This window comes from Macaca thibetana, chromosome 18, assembly GCF_024542745.1.
Source record: "Macaca thibetana thibetana isolate TM-01 chromosome 18, ASM2454274v1, whole genome shotgun sequence".
NCBI classification, from domain to species: Eukaryota; Metazoa; Chordata; class Mammalia; order Primates; family Cercopithecidae; genus Macaca; species Macaca thibetana.
The window spans coordinates 62,727,148-62,755,099 of record NC_065595.1 but is presented as its reverse complement, the minus strand read 5'-3'; the positions used below and the strand labels follow the sequence as shown (position 1 = coordinate 62,755,099).

General features: G+C 41.7%; 3 protein-coding genes across 20 annotated transcripts in view; 1 reads left to right on the top strand and 2 right to left on the bottom strand.

Moving 5' to 3' along the window:
* Positions 1-27,952, bottom strand: part of LOC126941171 (myosin regulatory light chain 12B) — a 392,918-nt gene that overhangs the window by 4,860 nt on the left and 360,106 nt on the right. For 7 of the 14 annotated variants that reach the window (XM_050767495.1, XM_050767494.1, XM_050767496.1 and 4 more), the window contains exons 2-3: positions 11,599-11,703; positions 670-868 (exon numbers count right to left, since the gene is read on the bottom strand). In XM_050767495.1, the coding sequence (XP_050623452.1) occupies positions 670-853 (184 nt within the window). In that variant the 5' untranslated portion in view covers positions 854-868; positions 11,599-11,703. The remainder of the gene's footprint in view (positions 1-669; positions 869-11,598; positions 11,704-27,952) is intronic. The other 7 variants (XM_050767507.1, XM_050767508.1, XM_050767499.1 and 4 more) reach the window with 1 other exon arrangement.
* Positions 16,909-25,098, bottom strand: MYL12A (myosin light chain 12A). 4 transcript variants are annotated; one of them, XM_050767491.1, is made up of 5 exons: positions 24,960-25,057; positions 23,157-23,257; positions 19,642-19,837; positions 19,036-19,197; positions 16,909-17,398 (listed from the first exon to the last, which is right to left on the bottom strand). In XM_050767491.1, exons 3-5 carry the CDS (start codon positions 19,820-19,822, stop codon positions 17,226-17,228), a joined length of 516 nt encoding a protein of 171 aa, XP_050623448.1. In that variant the 5' UTR covers positions 19,823-19,837; positions 23,157-23,257; positions 24,960-25,057; the 3' UTR covers positions 16,909-17,225. The 4 variants fall into 4 exon arrangements, with proteins under 4 accessions (XP_050623448.1, XP_050623447.1, XP_050623446.1 ...); XM_050767490.1 differs by lacking the exon at positions 23,157-23,257 and having other exon boundaries at positions 24,960-25,098; XM_050767489.1 differs by lacking the exons at positions 23,157-23,257; positions 24,960-25,057 and adding an exon at positions 20,733-20,854.
* Positions 25,111-27,952, top strand: part of MYOM1 (myomesin 1) — a 177,807-nt gene continuing 174,965 nt past the window's right edge. For both annotated transcript variants that reach the window (XM_050767428.1, XM_050767432.1), the window contains exon 1: positions 25,111-26,404. In XM_050767428.1, coding sequence (XP_050623385.1) covers positions 26,402-26,404 — 3 coding nt within the window. In that variant the 5' untranslated portion in view covers positions 25,111-26,401. The remainder of the gene's footprint in view (positions 26,405-27,952) is intronic.

Here is a 27,952-nt window from a genome sequence, read left to right as displayed (position 1 = left end):
GGTCTCCTTTGCCTGCAGTTCCTTGACTCCCAACTGTAAAATAACTGCTGACTCTGGGCAGAACATGTAGGATGCTGCCTCCTGTCCTTCTTTTTAAGATCAAAAGAAACAATAACAAAATCATAAAAGGAATATTAACACCCATATACCAACATACAAATGGCTGTTTATGTGTGCTTTAAATCCTGTATCTTTACATTTTCTTTAGTTATTAAAAAAAGTCATACAAAATATTGTGAAAGTCTTCCCTGTTCCCTTTTCCAGTCGCACTGCCCCTCCTCCGCAGAGATAACCATCATCACTTACTGTCACTCCTTGTTTATAACCCGTACTCAACCTTTATTGAGTATATTATTTAGCTATACTTATTTGAAACTCTGGTATTTTGCTGCCTAGCCATGCCTTGGCTTTCCATCTAGAGACCTAAAAAATTTAGCTAACAGGAACGTTAGTCTACCTGGGCACAGCATCTGCCAGGTCCCCAACCTTATAGGCTTATCCCCATATGACTGGCCAAGCCCCAAAATGGCACCTCCCACACCTGGAAATCTCTCTAGAAGCCTTCTGAGACAAGGAGAGAAATATTTGTACATCACACACAAAAAAATGATTCATAGAGAGACAAATTATTATTTTTGGGAAAATACAAATAAAGAATATAAAGTCTACCTAGAGAAGCAAGCATATCATGCAAATCTTCCTTGTCGATGAAGCCATCTCTGTTCTGATCAATCATGTTGAAGGCCTCTTTGAACTCCTGAATCTGTGACTGGTCAAACATGGCAAACACATTGGATGTTGCGCGCTGAGGGCGCTTCTTGGTGGTCTTGGTCTTTGCCTTTTTGCTCGACATGGTGGTTGTTTAATTCTGGAGTTTAAAAAAACACAAAAACATAAAACAAACAAACAAAAAAACCCAAAATTATAAAACAAAGCAAAAACAGAATACATAACACCTAAAGTTAGTATGTAAAGATATCAATATGGAATTATTACTTCAATTGGATAGGAATAAGTATGCAACTAAACTGTATTTCCAATGGGACAATTAAATGACTGAGTGGAAAAAAAGCAGTTTTGAAACATTAAGAACAGAATTTGCCAGGCACCAGTGGCTCATGCCTATAATCCCAAGACTTTGGGAGGCCAAGGTGGGAGGATCACTTGAGACTAGGAGTTCGAGACTTGCCTGGGCAACATAGTGAGACTCCCATCTCTAAAAAACAAAGAAACACAATAGAAATTATTGATGTACCTTCTCCTAAATTTCAGGGGACCGATTTTTATGAAGTGAGACTTTAAAATATCTAACGATAGCTAGCATCTATGGAGTACTTACTCTGGCCAAGCACTGTTATGAAGGCCCAGGGCTTCCTCAAAGAGAAAGTCTCCAAAGTTGATCTCTTACTCTGACAAAGACTGTCCCCATATAATCCTCACAACAGTGGCCTATGGTAGGTACTCTTATTCCCATCTTACTACCAGTATAATATAACCTCTCTGAGCCTCAATTTTTCATCAGTAAAACATGATATCTACTTCAATGCAAAGAACTAAATGAGATAACATATGTAAAAAGACTAGTCATGTTCAAAAAAAGTCTCATCTTTATAAATATCAAACCTACCCTTTCATCTTTCTAGCTATCCCTGCATTTCCCTTTTCCCTTGACAAGACTTTCAGAATACCAGTCTGATGCTGAACTGTCATTTTTCCTTCTGTTTTTTATTTTAGAGATGTGTGGTTCTCACTATATTGCCCAGTCTGGTCTTGAACTCCGAGGCTTGAGAGATCCTCCCAAACTGCTGGGATTACAGACAGGAGCCACCGTGCCCAGCCCCTTTTCTCTTCTTCCCAATCATTTCTCAATTCTCTGTAATATGGCTTTGGTAGTAGCCTCCAACACTCTACTGAAAGCCACCAATAATTTAAATATCAAGCAGAAAAGACAGTTGTCATTTCATTTTTTATGTGCAGTTTTATATAATAAATAACACACAAAAATACCATCAGCTCTGGAGTTAGGAAGTCGTTAAGTTCAAATCTCAGCTCCACCATTACTAGCTACATATAACCTCTGAAAACCTACATATCTGAGCCTAACAGCTTTCAGTGAGTTCTGTGAGTCTTAGCAAATAATCAAACTCAAGGGTGGTCTTAGGACAGCCAAACTTGAAACTGCTGTCAGCAATGATGGTCTCGCAGACTGTTTCTGTAACTTCCCACAATGTGAAAACAAATGACTAGACAGGTCAATGATCGAGCAGGGGGATTTTTGGACCTGAGTCTCCAGGACTTCCAGTATTGGGATTTTTTATATAAATGTATTGTCTACTTCTATTTCTTCAAGCTAAATAACACGCACAGGGTGTTTTGAAGCTTGACTTAGTGGTGTAGTTTTGAAGTACACCAGCCTTACAGTCCTTACTCTAACATTCCAACTCCTCACCCTCCCCACGTACGTCCTAAATAAATGTTAATTTTCTTCTCTTCCCTGTAACTTAGTGTTATTTGACCTTAGTTATATCGAAGGTTAAATCAGACAGAATGTAGTCTACTAACAAGGCATTTGATTATGTTTTCATTCCTGTTCACATACCAAAACTTATAAGGTTCATTTTAATGCTAAAAATTTTGACTCAATTTCTTCAAGATAGTCAAGTACGTCTGAAGGCAAAAATGTTAGTTCTTTCTCTCTCAGTATCAGCAAGTCATTTTTGTAATCAAGTTATTTAGAAAAAGTTCCCAACGAGTTAAATATTTATTTTTAAAAACTAATCAAGCCAGGTGCGGTGGCTCACACCTGTAATCTCAACACTTTGGGAGGCTGAGGCCGGAAGACTGCTTGAGCCCAGGAGTTTGAGACAGGCCTGGGCAAGAAAGTGAGGCCCTGTCCCTACAAAAAAATAAAAAAATGAGCCAGGTGTAGTGGCGCATACCTGTGGTCCCAGCTACTACTTGGGAGGCTGGGGTGCAAGGATCATTTAAGCCTGGGAGGTCGAGTCTAGTGAACCGTAATGGTGCCCCTAACCTCAGCCTGGGTGACAAGACACTGTCTCAAAAAATCAAATCAAATCAAATCAAAATCAGTCAATTGTATCATGCTACTTCTACAGTTAACCCAAAAATATACTATATTTAAACATTTTTGAAGTTTAGTACGAGTTCTCTAAGAAGCTGATACCAAGATAGAATTAAACACCCAAGGATTTTTATTAGGGGAAATGCCTGTGAGAAAGAATATGTAGGTAGTTAGCCTGATAAGGCTAGAAGAGCCATCACCATCTGATGGTGATGCCCAAGAAAAGGAAACAGAGAAGGCAAGTTGATGGAAGAGAACAAAAAACAATTCACTAACTGGTCCTAATCAAAATACGTTAGAGCAGATAAAGGCTCCATGTGGTAATACCATATTTTAAATTTGTTTCATACTTCATTTAAAAACAGTGGTACATTTGTATTGTATATGGTACCTATAAAAACACACACAATATCAGCTGAAAAGTGAGGCAAAATTGCATCAAAATAATCAATCTGAAGGGAACTCTGGCCCCCAAAGAAATTACCACCCTCTCTCTTTCCCTTCTGAAATAAGTATCTTGGCTTCCTCCACCTTCTCACTTCCCACTCACTTTTCAACCCACCACAATCTGGCTTTCTGTTTTCTACAGCAACTGCTTTAATTGCCAAATCTGGTCTAAATCTTCTTGGATCAGTCTACTGCATCACACTATTTTATCCCTCTTTTCTTTGGAGATTCAGCCACTGTTAGCCTGGTGCTCCCTAACAGTAGAAATGAACTTTCCCAGGTGGAAAGGGTCCCAACCTTGAAGAACTTATGCTCTAATGAGGAAGACTGATTATGTACAATGGTGTATTTGACTTACTCTAGCTCAGTTCTCCTATTTCTAAGACTTCCTCCTCCATTTCCCTCTTAGATGTTTATCTCCACTTAAATATTCATGTTTCCCAGTATTCTAGCAGCACATGGTTTAAAGTTCTTTTCAGTCTTCATTCCTTGGATGATCTCATCAACTTTCACTGTTCTGACAACACCTACACCTCCCAAATCTGAACCTCCAGGCCTGACCTTTCCTTGCAGCCTCGGACTCACACATCCAAATGCCTGTGAAAGGCACCCATCTGGATACCCCATAGACACTCATAATCAACATGCTGAAAACTCAATTATCTCCCCGCTCCTGAACTTTACCATCTTTGTTTCCAATCATCTACCCAGTAGCCAGAAACCTAGGAGTCACCCTCTCCAATCCCTCTCCCTGATGAACCAAGCCCTGCCTCTAAGAAATATTTCTGAGAGATGCTCATCTTCCTCATTCCTCTGTCACTGCCCTAAACTGGATTATTATCTCTTGTGTAAAATATTTCTATGGCCTCTTCACTATCCCCTTGCCTCTCGGCTCTCTCAAAACTACCCTTAGTTTTCTAGCCAGGGTTGTCTAAAATATGAATATGACCTCATCATTCCACTTTTTAAAATCTTCTTTGGCTCTCCACTTCCTAAAAGATAAAGTACCAAGTTCCTAAACATGGCGCATGAGTCTTCCTTTCCCTACTCTAGAATGACCTTTCCAGCCTCCTCTCTAGTCATTCCCTGCTTTGTACTTTTCCTTTAGCAACACCAAACTGCAAATGTCCCCAAGGTACCATGCCATTTCTTATCTTGTATATCTTTGTTCTTGCTATTTTTCCAACCCCAATTGCCCTGATCTACTTCTCTGCCCTAGGACCAGAGAGAGAATTAAAGGTCTACTCAACTTACAGCTACTACCATTTATTAGGTGACTCACATGCTGGAAACATTATGTACGTTAACTGAAACATGCCCCCCTGCCAAGTGAAGAAACTGAAGGTCAAAGATATTAAATAATCTTGCCCAAGGTCACCTCGCGGCAGAGCTAGGATTCAAATCCCATTTGTTACAGGTTGCTTCTCCCTGTATATTTTCTACTTCCTACGAAATACTCTTCTAATTGAGTTTAGCATAAAATTTTTAAAACTTGCCATGCCACCAATATAATTCAACACTGATTTCTGAGCACCTACATTCCTCTAAATGCAAATCCTAGACAAACTGAGTTTTCAAACCAAGTCAAACTATACCAGAGACACCAATGTACAGAATAGAGCTGCAGTCAGTAAATGAAATGTGAATGGCACTGCCTGGAATTGTGCAGTGTAGTAGTCCTGGTTGGGTTTAGTCAGGTGGCAACTATCAGTCATGGCTTTCCTTTGAAACTCTGATCTAGGACTGTCCAATTTATTAATGTTTAACCAAGAAGCATTCAAAAACAACAAACAAAAACACAAAAAACCAACCCAACCCTTAAAGACAGAAAATAGCCATACAGAACACAGCACAAAATGAATGTAATAACCCTCAATAGCAGTAAAAACACTTCTTCCTCCCTCTGCAACACTGTTACTGATATTGCTATAAATTTCTACTATAAAGTGAACTAAAGGATATAAGTAGTACTCAGAGGTTACATCAAAGGCAGGCATGTAGGAATTGATACAGCAGTCCCTTCTTATGTGAGGGGGATACATTCCAAGACTCCAGTGGATGTCTGAAACCAGGGATAGTACCCAACCCAAACAGTTAGCCCTCCATATCCACAGGTTCCACACTCAGATTCAACCGAGAATCCATTGTTCGTTTATTTGGAAAAATACAAACAAAAAATACAACAATAAAAATACAAATAAAAAATACAGTATAACAACTATTTATATAGTATTTGCATTATATTAGGTATTATAAGCAATCTAGAAATGATTTAAAGTATTCAGGAGGATATGTGTAGGTTATATGCAAACACTATGCCATTTTATATGGGGCACTTGAGCATCTGCAGATTCTGGTGTCCACAGGAGGGTCCTGGAACCAACCCTCTGCAGATCCTGATGAATGACTACACACACTGTTTTCTTACACATACATACCTATGATAAAGTTTAATTTATACATTAAGCACAGTAACAGATTAACAATAATCAAATAGAACAATTATAATATACTGTAATAAAAATTATGTGGATGAGATCTCTCTCTGAAAATATCTCACTGTACTGTACTCACTTATTTTCAGACCTCAGTTGACCACAGGTAACTGAAACGGAGGAAGCAAAACCATGGACAGTGGAAAGCAGCATCATATAAGACTACTGTATTATGTATTATAGCTGGCTGTGGTATCAACATACTTAGTTGATAATAAAAACGTTTGTAAAGTCACTTGCAGTACTGACATGCAAACAGAAACATGGACACCATCATCATTAATAAGTAGAAACTGTCTATATACTTCAGCATATACGGCTCTATCGAAGCATGGGGAAGATGCTCACAGAGCACATTCTGTTAGCTACCTATGATTTCCTCACCATTGCTTTGAGGCTTCTTCCTTCAAGTATCTGAAGTCAGCTAGAGCAAGTAAATACGGCTCCTAAAGCAGTTAAATCCTCTGGTTTCAATCTTGGCTGCGCGTCAGAATCACCTCAGAAGTTTCAAATAAGTGATGCCTGTAGCTTCAAGGTAATGGAAGGTCTGGGGGTGGAGCCCAGGCATCTGTATTTTCAAAAATGCACCAGGTGATTTCAATGCACATTGAAGGTTGAGAACCACTTAACTTGTTAAGTTAACCACTTAGACCACATTGGCTGTTCATGCATCTAGCTGCCCTTAGTTTTTCAATGTTGTCATTATGGTTTAATGGAGATGTTGGAGACGTGGATTCTAATTCCAGTTCTATCATTCACAAGTTGTATGATTGCTGGTCATTTCGGCTTTCCCAGGCCTCATTTTCCTCATCCATAAAGTAAGTGTTAAGTAGATCAGAAGTCATAACCTGGCAGCTACCAAACTATATGCAGTCTGCACAGAGGTTCATTTAGTAATCCGCAGGGATGACCTTTAAAATGCCTCTTTTAAAAATTGAATTAGTTTGCCAACATTTAATAAAACAACATTTTATATAACCTAAATTTCAGATATTTTAAACAACTGTACAATAAGGAATCACTTGACCAGCATCCCGGAAATCCCTGTAGGTGGTAAGTGTTCAACAAGCAATCCCCTCTACTCCCTCCATCTCCTCATCCCAGCTGGTATTAGTTTGTTATCTGTCTGGCCCTCAGAACACTTCACCTTGCCCCTCTGGTCATGGTGGTAGCCAGCTTCCCAGAAAGCCCTCAACAATTCTCATGCCCTTGTGCAGTCCCCTCCTGGCTAACATGGTGAAACCCCATTTCTACTAAAAATACAAAAAATTAGCAGGGCGCGGTGGTGGGCGCCTGTAGTCCCAGCTACTCGGGAGGCTGAGGCAGGAGAATGGCGTGAACCCGGGAGGCGGAGCTTGCAGTGAGCCGAGATTGCGCCACTGCACTCCAGCCTGGGGGACAGAGCAAGACTGCGCCTCAAAAAAAAAAAAAAAAAAAAGATATTGTGAAATGAGGGTGTTTGGCTTTGTCATAATACACCTTGCAGCTTTTTCCCTGCTCTGTCTTGGATCACTCAATCTGCAGGAGCCAGGTCATAAAGACACTCACACGGCCCTGTGGAGAGATCCATGTGGCAGGGAATTGAGGGTTCTTGCCAACAGCCAGCACCAACTTGTCAGCTATGTGTCAGCCATCTTGGAGGCTGATCTTCCTTCAGACGACTGCAGCCCCCGCATGCCACCTCATGAGAGACCCTGTGTCAGAACCACCCACCTAAGCTGCTCTGGCTCTGACCCTCAAAAATTGTTCATTGTTTCTGAGGTGCTAGGTTTTGGAGTAATTTGTTATACACCAATAGAAAAGCTACAAAGCCACTGTCTCCTTGACCTCTTTAATGTTAAAATAGGGCTATGCCTTTATTTCAGAATTATAGTCACAGTCCAAGTTCCAAGGGACCACAGTCAAGTTTGCATAGCACAGGGAATTTTCTATTTCTGAAGAGAAAAGTTTAACTCCTTCTACTTAGTTTCCATTCAAGTTCTGTAGGTTCTTTTTACTGCACGAGTCACCCTTCCTCAACATTCCTATCACCACCATCCTATTCTTTTGGCTGAATTCCTCTGGCTCTGACCAGCAAATCACTTCCTGATTTGCTAGTTATTCCTGCTTTCTAATTAGAGCCTCAAAGCTCTGTCCTTTTTCCTAAGTACTAACTGAAAACCTGGTACTATAAAGGCACCACTCAAAAACGAGATAATTGAGGAGAGGAGGGAGGAGCTGGTTTTGTGAGCAAAGGATGATAAACAACTCAAATTTTAGCTGGGCCACAGTAGAATGCTAGTAGAGGACAGGACTCTGAGGGGGTCTTGTTAGCAGTGCTGATGTGTGTGAGTAAAGCCCTCAGAGTAGATGAACTCACACAGAAAAGCAGAGAGTAGTTCTTGGGCTAAAACCTAAGGTCATTTTTACTCCACCTCATCTTCTTCAAGGTCTATCAGAATCTTTAGAAATTTATCATGGATTCTTGTGGTTATTACTGTAGTCAAGATGAATGTTCTAACTGGAAGACTCAAATGACTGGACACATAAGCAACAGTCTGAAAACAGCAGTCATAAACAGAATTTAGTTTATATCAAGTTAAAATACTTCCGAAATTAACCTCATATACCTAATGACATATAATTGTTTTATTTAGGCAAAAAAGATAGCTCCATAAATTATTAGAAGTATTTTTTTTCAAGGAGTCAAACTCAATTTTTTCAACTTTTTTTTAACACCATGAAGCATTTCCCCTAGTACTCTATATGTATTTTAACACTTACCACATACATGTAACACTGACATTTCTTTGTTATAGGTTTTATGATCATTCCAGTTGGCTGCAAACTTTCTATTCTGAGCCTCCCATATCATTTTGTTTTACTGCAGTGAAATTTATATAGTCAAATGTACAAACCTTAATCAGTTTTTATAATGTGTATACCCATGTAACTATCACTCCCATTAAGTTACAAATGTTAACATTGTTCCAGAAAATTCTCTCCAAGTTAATCACCATCTCCCATAGGCAACCACTGTTCAGATTTCTATCACCATAGATTAGTTTTGTTTTTGAACTTCTTATAAACAGAATTGTACAGTATATATTCATATATATGCCTGTCTTCTTTCACTCAATACATTGTTTTTGAAATTCACCTCTCTTACTGGGTTTATGGCACAAAGTTCACTGTAGCCTTGAACTCTTGGACTCAAGTGATCCTCCTAACTCAGCCTCTTGAGCAGCTAGGACTACAGGCATGAGCCACCATACACAGCTACTTTGCAAGGAGGGGGTGCAGGGGTAGAGACAGGGTCTCGCTATGTTGCCCAGGTTGGTCTTGAACCCCTGGCTTCAAATGACCCTCCTACCTTGGCCTCCCAAAGCACTGGGATTACAGGTGTGAGCCACCATGCCTGGCCATATTCATTCCTTTTACTGCCTTCTGCCTTTCCACTTTGGACTGTGGAACTTAGTAGTGTGCCTTGCACACGGCAGGTGCTCAAATAATCCTAGTTAAGCAACTACATATATATATATGTATAGTATATATAGTTGTGTATAGTGTGTATATATAGTTCCTTCCTGTAACAGAATTACACATATATGTTCATTACAAGGTAGGTCCCGGATCTGAATTCCAACATGAGGCTTTTCTCTATGGTCTACCTATGGTTCCAGTCTCTTCCCCAAGAGATCCCTAAGGAAACTTAGCAGCTACCCACTGCTCCATACCTGGAAGAAGCAGTACTAACCAGGGACAATAACTGAGTGCTAAAGATGTGCCAGGCACTGATTTAAGGATTTCGTATGTATTAACACATTTAATCCTCACGACAACTCATCATATGGGTACTGTTATCATTCTCTTCTCTCAGATACGAAAATCAGGGTAAAGAGAATAAACAACTTGCCACACCGCTAGAAAATGGCAGAACTTAGAGTCAGGATCTGTAGTCAGGAAATCAAGCTCCAGAGCTTGAACCACTAGCCAGTAACATCCTGCATACAGGCAGCTGAAATTCTCTGCCATGAAAATGTGGATAGCTGGGAGTAACAAGCAATGATACCCCAAAGTTAAATGTGTGGAGTGAGGAAGGAAGATCCCAAAGATGCTGGCAAAAAGGGTACGATAAACTTATCCCCAAATATACCTGGAGTCTTTGAATCTTGGGAGAAAGGGAAAACTAGCTCCATGTTGGGGCTCTACATCCTGTTACCTTTCCTAACCTTAGCAACTCTCGTCTGGGGATCTGTCCTTTAGAAGTTGCAGTTCATCTTGTCCAAGCTTAGTCTCATCAAAGCATAAATGAACATCGAGTCAGCCATCATAAAAGTTGTTTCACTCAACAGAGCCTAAACAAGGCAAAAGCTGTGCTCTTAGTTACGAAGTCCAGGAGGGTCTACCACCTTGGGCAAATTACCTCACCTCTCTGGGTTTCGTTTTTCTCAGTTATAAAACGCAAAGGCTTCACAAGGTAATCTATTAGGTCCTACTGAATTCTAAATGCTTTGATTCTTCTCTTACCAAAAGACCATGCCAAATCTACCTTCAACTAAGCGGCCAAATGAATCCTCTAAACATCCCTTTCTTATTACTCCCTTAGTGAAGACTCCAAAATTACTCTCTATGGCTTCTTACATAATCTTTTCTTTCTTCTAAGTTTTCAAGACATCCATAAGAAGGTCCCACTTACCTATCTACCCTTATTTGCTACTATAAGTCGTTATAGTTCGGTTCCATACCCGCCGGTATGGGTTCCATACCCTACGGTCTGCTTTTCACAGGAGACAATTCCCAGCTTTTGAGTTTTGCTCGTTACCACCTCCCACACATCTAGCCGGAAACGCTAAGTTCTCCCTCCTAGGGCTGAATCCAAGGCCTTCAGTGAGGTCACGATTCTTTTCCAAGTAACCTTTCCCTATTTCTGTTAATTGTCCTTTCTTCAGACAACACGAATAAACTAAACCTTTACAAGATGCAAGACACACTAAGCGAATTACAACTCTATGTAAATCATTACATTTGAGCCTGTATCAACCACACACTCGGCTACCGGCATGCTAATAGCTTCCTTGGAGGCTTCACTTAGGCAAGACCGTGCACTAGGAGGCTCCTGCACCCTCCAAAGCATCTAGGACAGTGTTGGGCACAGGGCAGGTACTCCACACGAACACGCCCGGGTCCGCCCTAATCCACCGCCAGGGCCCGCCGGTGGGCCGGGAGGGCAGGCGTCGACCCCGGGGCCGGCGGGCGGTCCAGGGCCCAGGGGTGTGAGGTCACCCAGGTGGTGAAGGGTCGACCCACGCACCGCCGGGCCCCGGCCACCTCTCCAGTAGGGCGTCTCCCCCGGCCGACTCCATCGCCTGCAGCCTCCCAGCCTCCGGACTTCCGGGCCAGGGCCTCACCGCCAACCCTCCTCCCTCCTCCCTCCACCTCCGGCCCCATGCCCCCTTCTCAGCCAGCCTGACAGGTCCCGCCGACGCCTGGCCGCGCTGGGGCGGGGTCCGGCCGCAGGCGCGCGACGGGAGGGGGCGCGGGGACACGGAGGCGGCCCGAGGGGTCTCGCGAGCGGAGTCGAGCGCCACTCACCCGGCGCCAAACACCAGAACCGGGGTCGCCCTGCACGAGACAACAAGCGACAGCGAAGAGCGCTAGGCTGTGGCCGGACAGTGGCGGCGCCGACACTTCCTGCCTGAAGGGGCGGAGCGGAAGGCGCACCGGAAGGCGCGGCTGGACCAAGTGGAACGGGGGTGCGCAGAGTGTTCGCGCCTGGGCGCGGGGGTCTGTGTGTCAGCCGAGCGGCTGGGCTGCTGGGGCCGGAGGCACACGGCCGGGGTCTTAACTGCCCTTCGGCCTGCTCCGATCCGCTGCGATATAGCGCCGGCGCTGCGGCGGTCGCCCGCAGCCGGGCCCTCGTCCCCTGCTCCTTTGGCAGCTCCGCGGCCCTTCCGCATTCCTGGCCCGCTGGGCGCGGCCGGGCCGGGCGCTGGAATTTGACCCGAGCGGGCCGCGATCAGCGGAGGATTTGGGGTACTCTTTGACCCAGGCGGGGCGCGATCCGCCGAGGATTTGGGGTCCCCTGGCGCCGAACCCTGAGTTGCCAGATTTAGAAAGTAAAAGTACAGTTCTTCTAAATTTGAATTTCAGACAAGACAGGTTTTAGGGTTCGTCCCATGTAATGCTAAGAAGGTGAGGGCGGCGCCTGGGCGGATTCTTTTCCGCTCCAGAATCCCTTTCTCTTTTCAAACCGCGTTCCAGCCCGAGTTAAATCCTTTAACCTACTCCTCTCTGCTTACCCTCATAAGGTTTACGGCCTTATGAGGCTACGGCCACAGCCTATGGCTGTTTCATTCCTCCTTTAGCCACAAGAAAGTTTTATTCAAACTACTTTCTTAACTTTATCAAGAAAATGGCAACGCACACACATACATGCACACACAAAGAAAAACACGAAGCGGCCGGGCGCAGTGGCTCACGCCTGTAATACGAGCTCTCACGGAGGCAGAGGCGGGAGGATAGCTTGAGCCCAGGAGTTCGAGACCTGCCTGGGCAATATAGCGAGACCCCGTTCTCCACAAAAAGGAAGAAGAAGAAAAAAAAGGAAAACAAGAAGCTACGTTTTTCAGGTTTTGCTCTAGATCGTGTTTGTGGCTGTGTTCTTCAAGATATTTTCCCTCACCTTGAGGTAATCTAGCATTACTAAAACAGCATTGCTTCAGGATGGTGGAAGATTGGCAATCTAATAGCAAATCTTTGTTGAACTCTTCTTATTGCCTTAACATGTGCTGCATGCTGAGAGATGAATTCAAAGCCTCTTAGGGAGTTTATATATTCTAGAAATCTTTGATCAGAAATTCCTAGAAGGGAGGGAGCTTGTGTTCAGCACTCTATAGCAGTTCTTAAACAGTAGCACGCCTAATAACAAGACTTTAAAAAACATTTTTGAGCCTCAAAACCGAGTATTAGGATTGAGTGAGTAAAGGGTGGAGGATAATTCCAATTTCTGGTAAGCACACATGATGCTGATGCGGTGGTCCTCATCCCAGCAGCACAGCTCTAAATCCAGTTCATGACTGTATGTATTTTCTCAATAGTGTTAGAAAAGCAATGGCTTAAAAGTCACACCTGGTTCTACAATATTTACCCTTTCCTTAACTGTAGTCTAGGTTTTGGTTCGATAGTTTAAATAATTAAAAAATATAAGTTTCTAGAATTGTGCTGTCCAATACAATCGTCACTAACCACATGTGGCTAAACTTAAATTCAGTTCCTCAGTTGTATTTGATAACGTTTGATACCTGGAATGCAGTGGCTATTCACAGGTGTGATCATAATGCACTACAACCTGGAACTCCTGGGCTCAAGCGATCCTCTCACCTGAGCCTCTCAAGTAGTTGGGACTACAGGTGAGAGACACTGCACCAGTGCGTCTGGCAGTATTAGACACATTTTTGTTTTTTGAAACAGTCTTGCTCTGTTGCCCAGGCTGGAGTGCAGTGGCTCGATCTCGACTCACTGCAACCTCTGCCTCCCGGGTTCATGCGATTCTCCTGCCTTAGCCTCCCGAGTAGCAGGGACTACAGGCGTGTGCCACAACGCCCATCTAATTTTTGTATTTTTAGTAGAGACGGGTTTTCACCATGTTGGCCAGGATGGTCTCAGTCTCTTGTCCTTGTGATCCACGTGCCTCGGCCTCCAAAAGTGCTGGGATTACAGTCCTGAGCCATCGCGTCCGGCCAGTATTAGACACATTTTAAGTGCTCAATAGCCACATGTGGTTAGTGTCCTTATTGTATGGCACAGAGAGCATTTCCATAATTACAGAAGCTTCTATTTGACAGCACTATTCTGAAGAAATAATTCTAAGGTACATTGTTCTCTTTAGATGCAAAAGAAAAGCCTATATAGGCTTTATTTAATCATTAATAAAAATGTATTCACTAACAAAAATAGCTGGATAGCTAAATATCTATCATTGGAAAATTGTTTATAGCATACCCACGTCAAAGATAATTGAAGTTAAGAATGGTTGAAAAACCAATATACTTAAAACAACAGTGGCTATGCCAAAACATGAGATATAATTTTAGTAAATGAAAAAACAAGTTGTAAACTCATTACAACTGTAAAATGTATGTGGATAAACATTGGAGAAGTCACAATTCCTGCTATTTGAGCAGACACAGAGAAATCTAGACTAAAAAGATATAGGGACTTGGAAGATGGAAGAGCAAGTGAAAATGGAATAAGCAGCACGGGGAAAACTGGGCATTTCTTCAGTGCGGGATTAGCTACAACAATCGCTTTATGGACAGAAAAGGTAAGCAAACATGACTAACGACTTGTCAAATCTGGGGGCGTCTCATTTAAACCTTCCCATACTCCACTGTTCTGTGTTGGACACTACTAACCTCCTTACTCTTGACATTAACTAGGTTTCCATAAAACTGTTTCTGTGGCTCCATTTACCTCTCCAAACTCTGATCATTTTTTATCTGATCCTCAAGTCTAGGTGTTAAACCTCTTGCTGTCCTTCCTCTTTTCACTTTGTAGCAAATGGTTTCCTTTCCTTCTCAATTTGCTTTTACTTGTCTCTTATGCTCAGGCCTTCCTCCTTTCTTTCCCAGGAGCATTCAATTCCTGCTCTCAAGTCATAGGTTCTTTCATCAAGTAAAATTTGGGGCCTGGAATCCAAATGACCATATCATATGCAGGTAGATAAGGATGCCACCCCCATTAGGTTGGTTTTGTCCGATTTTTTTTTTTTTTTTAAAGACAGGGTCTCGCTGTCACCCCAGGCTGGAGTGCAGTGACACAATCAGTTCACTCCAGCCTTGGACTCCTGGGCTCAAGCAATCCTTCCACCTTAGCTTTCGGAGTAGCTGGGATTATAGGCACCCGCCACCATATCCGGCTAATTTTTTTTTTTTTTTTTATGTAGAGATGGGGTTTTGCTTTGTTGCCCAGGCTAATGTCAAACTTCTGGCGTCAAGCAGTCTTCCTACTTCGACCTTCCAAAGTGCTGGGATTACAGATGTGAGCCAATATGCCTAGTCAGATCTTTTGAAATGGTTTGTTTCAAGTTTGACTTTCATCGTGGAAACTTTTGAGACTGATTTTTCAGTCAAACACACCATTGAAATGGATGCTTTTACCTTTCTATTGGCAATCATTCTTGTTTAAGCAAAGAATGGTATTACTAAATTAGGAGAATTATTTCATTCAGGGTACATCATTGTTCTTAATGCAAGTTGGTTCTTTGAGCAGTTATCTGAAAGGGAAACAGGAACCCTGCAAGAGATCATTTTAGTAGTACCTTGTATTTCATATAGTGGAAACAATGTTATCTGTTCTTCACTGGAGATTTAACAAAGCATATGATAATTTTTTCTCTTGACATGGAAATTCAGTTCAAAAAACAAGATTTTAGCACCATGGCCATAGCCTGGAAAAAGTATTTTGGCTTAACCAGTGAATAAAATTCAGTAACAAAAGACAAAGAATGAAGGCAGGTCCTAAGATTCGAACGTTGAAGAAGACAAGAACTAGCTTTGATTAGTCCATCTATTCCTATAGCATTGGCCTTCTCAGGTTACAGGATCTAGCTGATCTTATTGGCTGCAAAGGCCTGCTGCCCAGAAGGCTTTTAGTAATTGTTTACCGAATGAGGTAATGGTTTTGTCCAAGGAGAGTCATGATAATCATAGCATAAAACTTGAAGTTATTACAGTAATTGTCAATTACTCATCTTCATGGGCTAATTGTCAACTCTTTTCAACCAAATTTTTCTCCGTTTCAAATATTTTAAAACTCATGAATCTTTGAGAGTGGGAGTTTTGGGCTGGCCATGGTTGCTCAGACCTGTAATCCCAGCACTTTGGGAGGCAGAGGTGGGAAGATCACTTGAGTACAGGAGTTTGAGACCAGCCTGGGCAACATAATGAGACCCTGTCTCTACAACAAATTGAGAAATTAGCCAGGCACGGTGGTGCATGCTTGTAGTCCCAACTACTCAGGGTGGATCACTTGAGCCCAGGAGGTCAAGGCTGTAGTGAGCTGTGATCGCGCCACTGCACTCCAGCCTGCATGATAGAGCGAGACACCCTGTCTGGAAAAAAAAAAGAGAATCCTGAAGCCCTTTGAGAGTCAGATTTTTAAAGCTGAAAAAGAATGAAACTGTCTGCCACTCCCTGATTAACTATGAAACAGTTCTGCATTTCTGCAAATAGTAGAAGTTATTTTTAGGACTGAAATAATGACCTCACTTTCCCAGGCATGTAGGTTCAGCTGTTTTGATTGTGGGAAGGTCAGGAATGTCCAAAACTCATACATGGACTCGTGGTGAATCTCTGCATAAATATCTTTCAATAGGCATTGTTGTGTTAAAGAAGAACTACATATAATAAAAAAATACTGCATTGTATTTCCAGCACTTTAAAACATAACATTAAAAAATCTCTCTTTGGTAGCATTCCACAGAACCTTTAAGCCAAAATGGTTTTTAAAAATATGAAAAATTGAAATTACACTCAGTGACCTGGTCTAATTTTAAATAATCAGAAATTACAAAAGTTTAAATAAAGCAGAAATGTTGGCAGGTATGTCAACTTAAGAACTTAAAGCTAGGGAAACTATCATATGTATGCCAATTCTACAGGAAATTATTTGAAGAATTGGAAGACAAAGTGCAGAAAACCTGATTAGGGCAGTTAAAATTGGATATCCTTGGGAGGAGGAGGAGGATAGTAGAGGAGATAGGATTGTTAGGAAAATTGGAGGAAGAGAAAGCTAACAACCATATCATTTTCTAGGATTTTCCTCATCTACCTTTCTTTGGAAGATACAACTAAAACCAACAAAGGCCCAGTTCGGTAAATAAGAAGTTTAAACAAGTAAGTGTTTTATCATAAAGTTTAATTATGATTCAGAAAAAATCGAGCAAATAACTTTCTCTGAAAAAAATATATTGACTCTGTATAGACCACAGTTATTAGGGGAAAGGGCTGGTAGGTTAAATTACCCTATTTTCTATTCTGAAAATGATATCAATAGAAAGTCCCTTTTCCAGTCTGAGTATAAAGATACATATGCCCAAAATGGCTGAGAATAAATACAACAGGAAATGCAAAAGCTGTAAAGCTAAGGGCATGCAAGAGAAAATCTCAAAAATACCCAAAGTGGCAACAAGGAACGTTTGGCTGGAATTTGAAATTCTTTCAGTCATCTTTGTCTTTTGCTCCATGTTTCAGGATGCGCGTGAACTCGATGTAATTGAAATTCCCCTTTTTGTCAATAGGTGCTTCTCTGTACAGCTCATCCACTTCCTCATCCGTAAACCGATCCCCCATGGTTGTCAGCAGCTCTCTCAGGTAATCTTCCTGAATGGTGCCTGGAGAATACAGAATAAGGGATCAGAATACATACTACTCTGAGGGTCAATCACAAAGAATATCTATACTCGACTAAGCATGTTCTGTATGTTAAAAACTATAAACATGCAAATATGTGAACTCCAGGGTGTCCACCTACTTAAAATAGCCTCAGCAGGGAAGTGCCTAGAAAAATGCCCAGATGCTTAGCAGCGTCGTTCTGCTCTATCATTCTGCCTCCACATTCAGCTTCTGATCTCTTGATAATAGACTAAACCTATGCCTAAACAAAGTAATAAAAAGTATGGTTAAAGAATCTAGCCTTATGGTTCCTTAAAGTGGCATGAATGGTCATGTGTTATTCTACAAGCAAATAACATTGACCTGCCACGCTAAAATCAACACTACATCATACACATCAATAAAGTGGTACAGTGGAAAGAATATTGGAAACTTGAGGCCCAGTTTTAACAAGCTATTTTATTTCAGGCATTTCACTTTATCCCTGACCTTTGGTTTTCTCAGATGTAAAATGAGATTTTTACTGTTTACAAATCCAATTATTATAACAAATATGGCCAGTCCCAGCACATGCAAAAACATGGAATAAATATTTGAGCACTAACTATGTGGCAGGCACTGTGCTAGGCAGTGGGGGTGTGCAGTGGTAAAATGAAAGGTGTGCTCTTTGGGAATTTGATACCAGGGTTCTCATAAAACCTGCCTGCCTACAAGAATCAGATGTCACCGAAGATTTTCTGGTATTGGTATTTTTAAGATTTCCCAAATAACTGGCATGGACATGTGGGGAGCCTTGAAAGCCACAGACCATGCTTCCATCAGTAGGCCCTGGCAACCACGCAGTATTTAAACTAGTCCCACTAATGCAGGCAACCCAAGATTGTGCCTTCCTTCACTAAACATACTTGGCTATGCCATGTTGAGTTGGGTGTCATGGAAAATATTCCCTCATTATGTTTTACACTTCCGCCAAAGGATCAGGCCCCTATATAGTTAACATTTTGTTTTTTTGAGAGTTAACTCTATGCCACACAGTATGCTAAGTACTTCATGTACATCTCACTTCATTTACTTCTCACAACCACCCTGTGAGGTAGGTAATACTGCCCATTTTACAAATAAGAAGACAGAGGCTTAGAGAAAGTCAAGCAACTTGCCCCAAATTACAATGAAGCCAGATAGTCTAATTCCAGACCCTAAGTTCTACTGGGTGTATTTTAAAATAGAGGTTAAATGTCAGATTTAAACAATTTGAGAGCTGACAGATACCTGGTAAACACACACAGGATTGTAGTGGTGCCATAGCCTATAACAATTTATACTTCATCAAGATTATTCTGTTAAAAGTTTTTTATTCAATACATATTTTCTGATAGCCTAACCCTTGTGGAGTTAACATGCTAGGAAAGGGGTAATACAAGTTTCCCAAAGAGGTTTCAAATACAACCTATTCATTGTAAACTAATACTTAGGGCAGAAGCAGAACGTGAGTGACAAACATGCCAAGAGAACTCTGTTTAAAAACACAGGTGTAGTACAAACCTGACGGTGTTATCCTATTTTAAGTCACTGTATATTTTAGTTACCATAACTAAAAATTAAATCACTTTGTAATTAAAGGTTACCTCTCACTTACCAGTTGCTTCTTCATCAAAGCAAGCAAAAGCATTTCTGATGACATCTTCAGGATCCGTGCCATTTAACTTCTCACCAAACATGGTAAGGAACATGGTGAAATTGATGGGGCCTGGAGCTTCATTCATCATGGCATCCAGATAATCATCAGTTGGATTCTTCCCTAAATTTTTAAAAGGGGTCATAATTTAAATTACATTATAATACATATCAACTATTAATGACAGTAAACATTTTGGTAAGAAAGATTATCATTCATACAGTTTACTGTTTGCACTCATGACAGCAAAACTACTTGCGGGGGAAAGTTTTCTTAATGAATAGGGCCTATTAAAGAGTCTGGAGAGTATATGATATTCCATTGGAATGTCAGAAGGAATAATACTGCTTCCATAATCTAGATTAGTGTTTTCATACACACACACACGAACCCCAACCCAATCCTAAGACAGGGTCAGGAATCTGCTGGTGGTTCGGTGGGAAACACCATTCCACACTTTACTCAAACCATTAGACAGGCTTTACAGAGCTTTAAGACTCATGAAATCAACATGAAAGGCACCGTGGAAATTCTATCCAATAGATTAATATTTAAACTGAGCATTACCCAATGAAGCAAGCATATCATGCAAATCTTCCTTGTCGATGAAACCATCTCTGTTCTGATCAATCATGTTGAAGGCCTCTTTGAACTCCTGAATCTGTGACTGGTCAAACATGGCAAACACATTGGATGTTGCGCGCTGAGGGCGCTTCTTGGTCTTGGTCTTTGCTCTTTTGCTTGACATGGTGGTGGTTAAGTCCTAATTAGGAAAGGAAATACAATAAAAACTAAACATCTAAGATTACTTAAGTTTGAATCAAAACAATGATTAACAAAAGTACACAGAATCAGCCTTCCTGATATGTTTGAGCTATTCAGAAATGTGTCTTTAGAAGACACATGTCAACAAGATTACATATGACCCGTACTGCTATATAGCTAACAACAGCTGATAACCAAATCTGCTAATTTGATAACAATAAAAAACCAAGCAGCAAAAAAAATTAGTTACCTAGGAAACTCCCAAGTTCTATACTTCAGCACTATGGGGGTGCTGAGGGATACTAACTCATCTTCAGTAGGTCCACCCTTTGCAGCCTTAGCCTAAATTGGCTATTCCATAGTACGGTGGACAGAAAGGTGAAGAACAGTAAGAACGACTAACTGATGGAACAGGTCTTCATCTCCTAATCTCTATTGACAAATATTGTTCTTCCACTTTCAACTAACATTTTTTATTGTACCCTCACCTCTAGGCAAAAGTAGTTCAAGAAAACTATTTGTTGAAAGGCTAACAGTAAAGGATAAAAAAACTGAGGGGAATTCATCTACAGTTTTTATAGACATTATACTCTATCCAAACCAGTTTCTTGTATTACAGTCACACTAAATCACTGGAAGTATCTAAGACCTCTAAACAGAAATCAGAGTACAAGCTTTTAAAATAATTTAAATGTTTTAGAAAACATCTTAAAGGTAGAAACTACCTTTGCTCTCTTATCTAAATTTATCCCAGTAAAATTTAAGTTAAAATTAGAAAGAATGTCTAGTAATACCTAAAATAAAAAGGCAACTTTCAATACTCAGTCTTTTTTAAAAACTACAAAAATTTGTTTGAAGATCCATAGTCATCAGACAATAAAATTCTACCATACCATCGTTCAGAGTTGCAGTGAAGATGGTAGTCTGCAAAACCGCTCAGCAGCAAAAGTAAGACACTGCATTGAGTTATATTCTTCCAGGCAGGTCTAAAATAGGCACTACTGATTTCACTCTGACCAGGATAACAATTTTAAAGCTTACGTTCTGAAAACATTTAGCTATGATCTGGCAAAACACTATGCCACCGCTCTAAAAATAAGTCTGTGGACTGCAAAGAATGAACTACCACCTAGATCTCAGCACTCCACAGTGACCCTAAGAATATGATTCCGATGTGTTTAAAAAGTAATTTCTTACATTATTTCCTTGATTATAACCACATCGTCCAGACTAAATACAATTACGGAATGATCAGAAAAGCTCTGCCTCAAATTTTTAAAAGCTAAATCTGTTTTCAGATTTTAATAGGAAATTCCACAAAGGATAGTCACAAATTCCAGCCCATCCAATATAGCACCATATGGCAACTGGAATATATTGTTGAAAAGATATATCCTACACAGCACAGAAGTTATGATATATGCTGCTCCCAAATTTCCTAGAATTCTTTAATCAACTTTTAGGATGCTGCCTTTCATGACTTAAACCATTCATAAATGCATATTTTCATTCTATAACACCTTTGGAGGTAGTAAATCCCATTCATATCTAAACTACATAGGGTTGTACTTTCCTGTTTGTTGTAAGTGCTGTCTTTAAAAACAACAAAGAGTTATAGAGTATATTATTCCTCCATCTCTTAAATGTACTCAAGGACTTGCAGCAAGAGGTTGAGACCCAATGTGTGACACGTTTACCAGTCCATATCACTTTCATATTTTAGGCATGTCACGCCTTTGCAAGCCAAAGCACATCTTTAAAAATAGTCTGTTTTGTGTGACAACATTGTCTTTCCCTAATGATGCAGAAATGTCAGCTATTTTAAGAACAAAGAACTGATGAGGTCAAACGGCTGCCACAACTGATTTTTTAATCTATTATATAAAATCTCATATTACTAAATGTATGGGGGTCCTCTAGATACCTTTTCAAAATGTTTAGGTTTGGTTGTAGTTTGTTTTCTGAATTCTGATGTATTTCCTATTCTTTTAATCATGCACTTTTTTGAATTTGTAAATGTATTATAAAATAGATTTTTAAAGTAAAAAAGTTTTTTTTTGTCAGCACTGACAGTGGCTTCATATAGAGCTCTTCTTCAGCATATTCAAGACTTAATCTTATCAATCTTATTATGAACAGTTCATTACACTAATATGTATCAAATGTCTTATTAATTACGTTGAATACTACTTAAGAGTTAAGAAATGTAAGGCATGTGTCTTATCTTCAAGGAGCTTAAAATACAGTTGGGGAGGCAACTATAAAGAAATGAGATGATTGGTTCAACTTATGAAATGAGTCATAGTTTTCATTCCAGAAGTATGACTCTAAACTTAAAACAATGTGTGACAATAATGAAAAATAATTTGTAGGATGGTACATAATAATTAAATGTTGTGAGTTCAGAAAAGATGTTTCTGAGTAGTTAAGTGATTGGGGAGGAGGAAGACCTTGAAAAACCCAGTGTGGGATCATTTAGAAGCTACAAGGCATAGTTAGAATTAAGAATTTGGGTGTTAGTCTCAATTCTAACAAATTAAGGTAGTTAATTCTACCAAAAACTGATAGTGTAATGTTGAGCAAGTTACTACCTAGGCCTTTAATTTTTCGAGGAGGCTGGATTCTTATCTCTGAGTTATTTTCCACCAGAAACCTTTCAGCGATAGGGAGTTCAGTCACTGTTCCAAAATACAGAAACTGTGGGGTTTTTTTCCTATCAAACTAAAAGTGTGGGGGGAATAAACAATGGTGGAGGGAGTCAAATCAGGAACAGTGCTATGATCTCAAGGAGCAGATCATTTCTGATATTGTCAGGGTCCTCTTTGCTATTATTCTAGTTTGCTGTTCGTTTTACTTTCCCGCAAACAATGGAGACTATCACTCTTCATGTAATAAGCCTTCAGCAAATGCACAACTCTCATCTAAGTTTAGAAAACTAGGGTATACGCCTTAATCTAAAAAAGTTGAAATTGCTTTTTGCAAAAAGCAAGCTAGGGTAAAATAAATTGAAAAGATTTCATGTCAGTGTAGTTATTTAGGATGCAAAGATCGCCAGGTAAGGACCCAAGGTTTCCAAGTTACGAAAGCTCTTCAATCATAAAGTCGAGTCTTTATTTATTTATATTTGTTTATTTATTTATTTTTGAGATGGAGTCTCGCTCTGTCGCCCAGGCTGGAGTGCAATGGCGCATCTCAACCTCTACCTCCAGGGTTCAAGCAATTCTCTGCCTCAGCCTCCGGAGTAGCTGGGATTATAGATGCCCCCCACCACGCCTGGCTAATTTTTGTATTTTTGTTAGAGACGGGGTTTCACCCACCTTGGCCAGGCTGGTCTTGAACTCCTGACCTCGTGATCCACCCGCCTCAGTCACCCAAAGTGCTGGGATTTCAGGCGTGAGCCACCGCACCCGGCCTGAGTCTTTATTTTTGAAGGATTAAATGAAAGATCTTTGGTGTGAAGGAGTATATGTTGTATGAAACTGTAAAGCAAGGAGACTTAAGAACAGGCTTCTACAAAATATAAGAGGATTTCAGAAGCATGAGAAAGTGGATGAAGGGCAGTCAGGAGACTGAGTTTACAGATTAATCTAAAGGAGCATAACCTTTTTTTAAGTCAGGGGAGGTGAACGCTGGTGGCAATGAATCTGTTTTTTATTTTGTGTTTTAACTCAGAATCATTATGGGCTATAACGAGATACACAACACAATTAAAGAAAATGTTAGACTAGATTAATAGGTGGCAGAAATAGAACAGATTCTCAAAGTGGCTTTCCCCACACACCAAAGGACACGAGAAGATTTTTCAGATCTCTAGAAACTATATTCACTTATAAAATGGGATTAATCCATACCAATATATACATTAGAGTGCTCTGGTTAGAACCCTAGAGTCCAGCATTTACAAACTGGCAATAAATGTAAAATAACCTAGAAACTTTTTCTACAAAACGAACACTCAGATTGATAATATTCTGAGAAATATCAGATATTCTTCAAGAAAAAACTACCATCTTACAAAACACTGCGTAGTGTGATAGCACCTATCATTTGGTCGGCTTTTTAAACCCTGAACAAATACACCGCCTCATTTAATCAATGCACTTAAAAAAAAAAAGTGTAATTTATTTTCTGGTGCTAACCGCAATTTTTAAAAAGTGTATTTTCAAGTTAGTGCTTCAGTTCCAAGTAAACCAAGTTTTCATTTCTTATGCAAACTTCCGGTTGAAGGTAGGATTCGTTCTCTAGGACTGCCACACCCAAAAGTTCTCACCACTGGACAGAAAATTGGCTGTTAGGGCTGACTTGCCAGTAAAGCCTCGCTTTTGAAAATAAAGTGCTTTTCTGATGACCGTTTATCAGAGCCCTTCCAGAACATAAAACAAATACCAATAATTTTAAGAAATATTCGCTTTATTCGCCTTTAGATATAAAACTTTTTGCACTTAAGTTAAAATCTCTGCTAAATCCATAGGTCTCTCAAGAAATTGATAGATACATTCATATACCTACTAAACTACTTTAAAAGAAAACACTTCCATGGAGAATTGAATTAGCCCAAACTTTCCCCCCACATGGGACAAGGCATTATATTTTGGAGTTTTTCCTGGAGCCACAAACTAAACTCCAGATCTCTTTGTCCAAAATTTCATCGCTTAAAGAAAAAAAGTTCTAATTACAGAAGCGGGTACTGAGTTGAAGAACTTCCCAATTTGAGTTGGTTATTCCTACTAAATGTAGCCACACAGCTGCAACAGCTGCAGCGGGGGGACAATGGGCTACGTTTTTTGCGCAAACCCTCTTGAATCGGGCAAGTTGACGTTAGAAACAAAAATAGTCCCGGGATTAGCTCTGCAGGGGTCGGGTTTCGCGGGCCCGGCAGTTGTCCAAGATCAAGGCGCCAGTGAGCGAAGCCGCATTTCCCGGGCTCCAAGTTTGGGCCCCGGAGCGAAGTTCGGTCTGGGCCACTCCCAGCCATGGCCTCGGATCCCACAACCGGGGACCTGGGTGGCACACCTGCCCAGGTGCGCTCCCGGCGCCAGGAGCCCCGCCGCCCTCCAGCTGCCCCGCGGAGACGGGTCCCCGGGATGGGTGTCCCGCGCCCGAACGCGAGTGCCACTCACCCGGCACAGCTACGAGAATCCGAGTACCTCTGCGAGCCCCTCGCTGCCGCTACTACACCACCCTACTACCCAGAGAGCCGCTAAAAACCACCGCTTCCGGCCTCCGCTTAGCAAGCCGGAAGGAAGCCCGGTCACCTTTCTTGGCCCGCAGAGTGGGCCAGACTTCTCGGAGGGGCGACATGGAGGGAAGTCGCCAGTGTGGTCAGCGAGCGCGGTATTGACCAAGTGCACGAGAAGGAAGCCTAAAGTGGGCGACCTAGAGTATAAAGCAATATATCATGGTTCGCTGGGTCCTGTTCACTGAGTTTCCGTCTTTTTTGTACCTCTTGTTGCAGTGTTAAGTCTTCCTCCCCCCTATCTTTTCCGCAGATGGTTGCGTCCGTGCTGTGGCTTTGCTTGGTCGCACATTCCAGGGCACGGCGAAGGGCGGGGCCCGTCGGCCCAAGTCCTTGTAGGGAAATCGAGGAGACGGCAGCGGACACACGTGACTGGCCCTCGCCCCGCCCCGAGGCCGGGCTCCAGCCTCCGCGGTAGTGTGCCTGCACTTGACGCCCCTCGCGGGGTCTGGGTCTCCGCCTGAGGACCTCGGAGCTGTGTGTGTAGCCCGGGAGTGGACCTTGATGCTAGCTCTGTGTGCAGTGTAATTTTATGAAGAGTCCCGCCTCCTCCTTACAGGAGGAAACCTGTGTCCCTGGGGCCCTCAGCCAAGCGTCCACTATCTTTTTGGCCCAGACGGATTTCATAAGGTCACATGTGGCTGGAGACTTCCTCCCTCTTGAAAAACATTTGCCGTCGTTTTTCCCTGGCAGAGCCCCTTTGACCCTGGCTAACAAAGACAGCCTGACTTGGGTCCCACTAGGCGGGAAGGAAGGCGACTCCCCTGCACCTCTTGCTACGATTAGGACTCGCGGCTTGGTGAAAACAGAAATCAAAACTTGGGCCTATTTCTCCTGAGTTCTCCTTGCCTAGAACAATTCGCAACAATGACTCTTATTAAACTCCTGGAGGACTTTCTCTTTTTCCGCCCGGAATCCGATAAGGAAGACTTGTTCTGGTCCCCTCAGCTCTCTGACCTCATCTACCAGAGGAGTGAGTGGCATCCTCTAACACTCGAGCCGTCATCCCAGCACTAGGGGACAGTGACCAGTGTGGCTCCCTTGGCCAGAACCCTTCTGAAGCTTGGGTTGCCCTGTGGTCTTCGCCTTCAAAGCAGGCCGTCACTCGAATCCTTCTGGAACGGACAGTGTTAACTGTAAACGCTGCGGAATAGTATCTTCTAAGTATTCGTAGCTTCTTTCTTGAGGGATCTCGGGAACATTCCGTGTATTAACCACTAGCATATTCCAAAGTTAACTTCGTAATAAAGTCACCGGGGAAAAAAAAAATCGCTCCAGTTCCACAGGTGATTGAAACAAACGTGATCTGTTTCCCAGACTTCCTTGATGGTAAGAATTACTTGGGGTACCAATTAAAAATAAAAATAATTGCGTCATTTCCAACGCACTAAATCAGAGTCTTTAAGGGCAGGTCCTGGGAAGCCATCCACGTAACGGGGGTCCCAAGTGGGCTCTTATCAGCGAGGGCGGGGACTCAGCGAGAGGGCTGGCAGCGACGGGGCAAACCCCAGACAACTGCGCGGCTGCGTTTGTTCCTGGAGCTTGCGAGCACTTGCAGTGCATGACACCTCCACAGGGTGGTGGCCTGCCACCGCGAGAGCACCAGCTCCGCCAACGTCCTCTCCTGAGGACACTAGAGCGGAAGGAAATGGACAATTCAGTCTTCCCCTCAGCTTGAAGGCAGCATTCTTTTGCTTCTCTCTTTTTTTTTTAATTTATTTTTTATTTTTTTATTTTTATTTTATTTTATTTTTTATTATACTTTAAGTTCTAGGGTACATGTGCATAACGTGCAGGTTTGTTACATATGTATACTTGTGCCATGTTGGTGTGCTGCACCCATCAACTCGTCAGCACCCATCCACTCGTCATTTACATCAGGTATAACTCCCAATGCAATCCCTCCCCACTCCCCCCTCCCCGTGATAGGCCCCGGTGTGTGATGTTCCCCTTCCCGAGTCCAAGTGATCTCATTGTTCAGTTCCCACCTATTTGAGTCAGGTAATTGCCTTGTCTTCCTGCCACTCAGTCAGCAGGTATTAAGCGGCAACCGCCTTGCCAAGCACTGTGGTGGGGGCTGTGGCTTATGTTTTCTGGAACAGAACATAGTTGTTGCTACCTTGGGGATGGGGGCGGGGGGGAATAGAAAGAATGCGGAGTTAGCGGGGTATCAGGGAACAAGGGTGGAACAGATATAATAATTAGGGTACAGTTAGTTAGGGCCTATTGAAGGAGCACAAACGAAGAATAAACTTGTCTGGGAACTAGTGGAAGGTGTCCCCGAGGGGATGTTAAAGAGCTGATTCTAGAATTAATTCAGTGGAGAAAGAAAAGGAGAGAGACATGCCAGGCAGAGGGAGCAGCACGCCTGATTGTCTGGAGGTGATCAGAGAGCCTGGCTGATTGAAGATGAACAGGAATTGTGTAGTCTGTGTTCATTCATTTATTCATTCCACAACTATGGATTTAGAAATGGTTAGTCAACCAATGTGGAAAAATAACATCTCGTTAAAATGTTCTTCAAATGTCCACCTAGTGTTTTGATGTTCAGTTTTGATGACTGGACCCACCATCAAAGGCCTCTGAATCTTTCTGATATATCTACCCTTTTGGACCCTATGGGAGATCTTTATCTCCGCGTGATAATCTCCTTCTCACGTTTTTACTAAAAGTTTGGAGACTTGAATTCTGCTCCAAATAGAGTGAAACAGAGTCTTGCTCTATTGCCCAGGCTGGAGTGCCGTGGCATGATCACAGCTCGCTGCAGCCTCCATCTCCCAGGCTCAAGCCATCCTCCCTCAATCTTTTGACCAATACTCAGAGTAAGAAATTTATTTCACTAAGAAATACTTGACTACCTATAATGTTTTTCAAAAT

Bases quoted from the DNA above. Each gene is read 5' to 3' on its own strand.
- MYL12A (XM_050767489.1), bottom strand. The intron at 19,198-19,641 runs GTAATGCTCAGT...TTAAAAATTTAG, and splicing joins TGATATGCTTGCTTCATTGG to GGAAGAATCCAACTGATGAT. The intron at 17,399-19,035 runs GTAAGTGAGAGG...TGTATTCTCCAG, and splicing joins CTTTGATGAAGAAGCAACTG to GCACCATTCAGGAAGATTAC.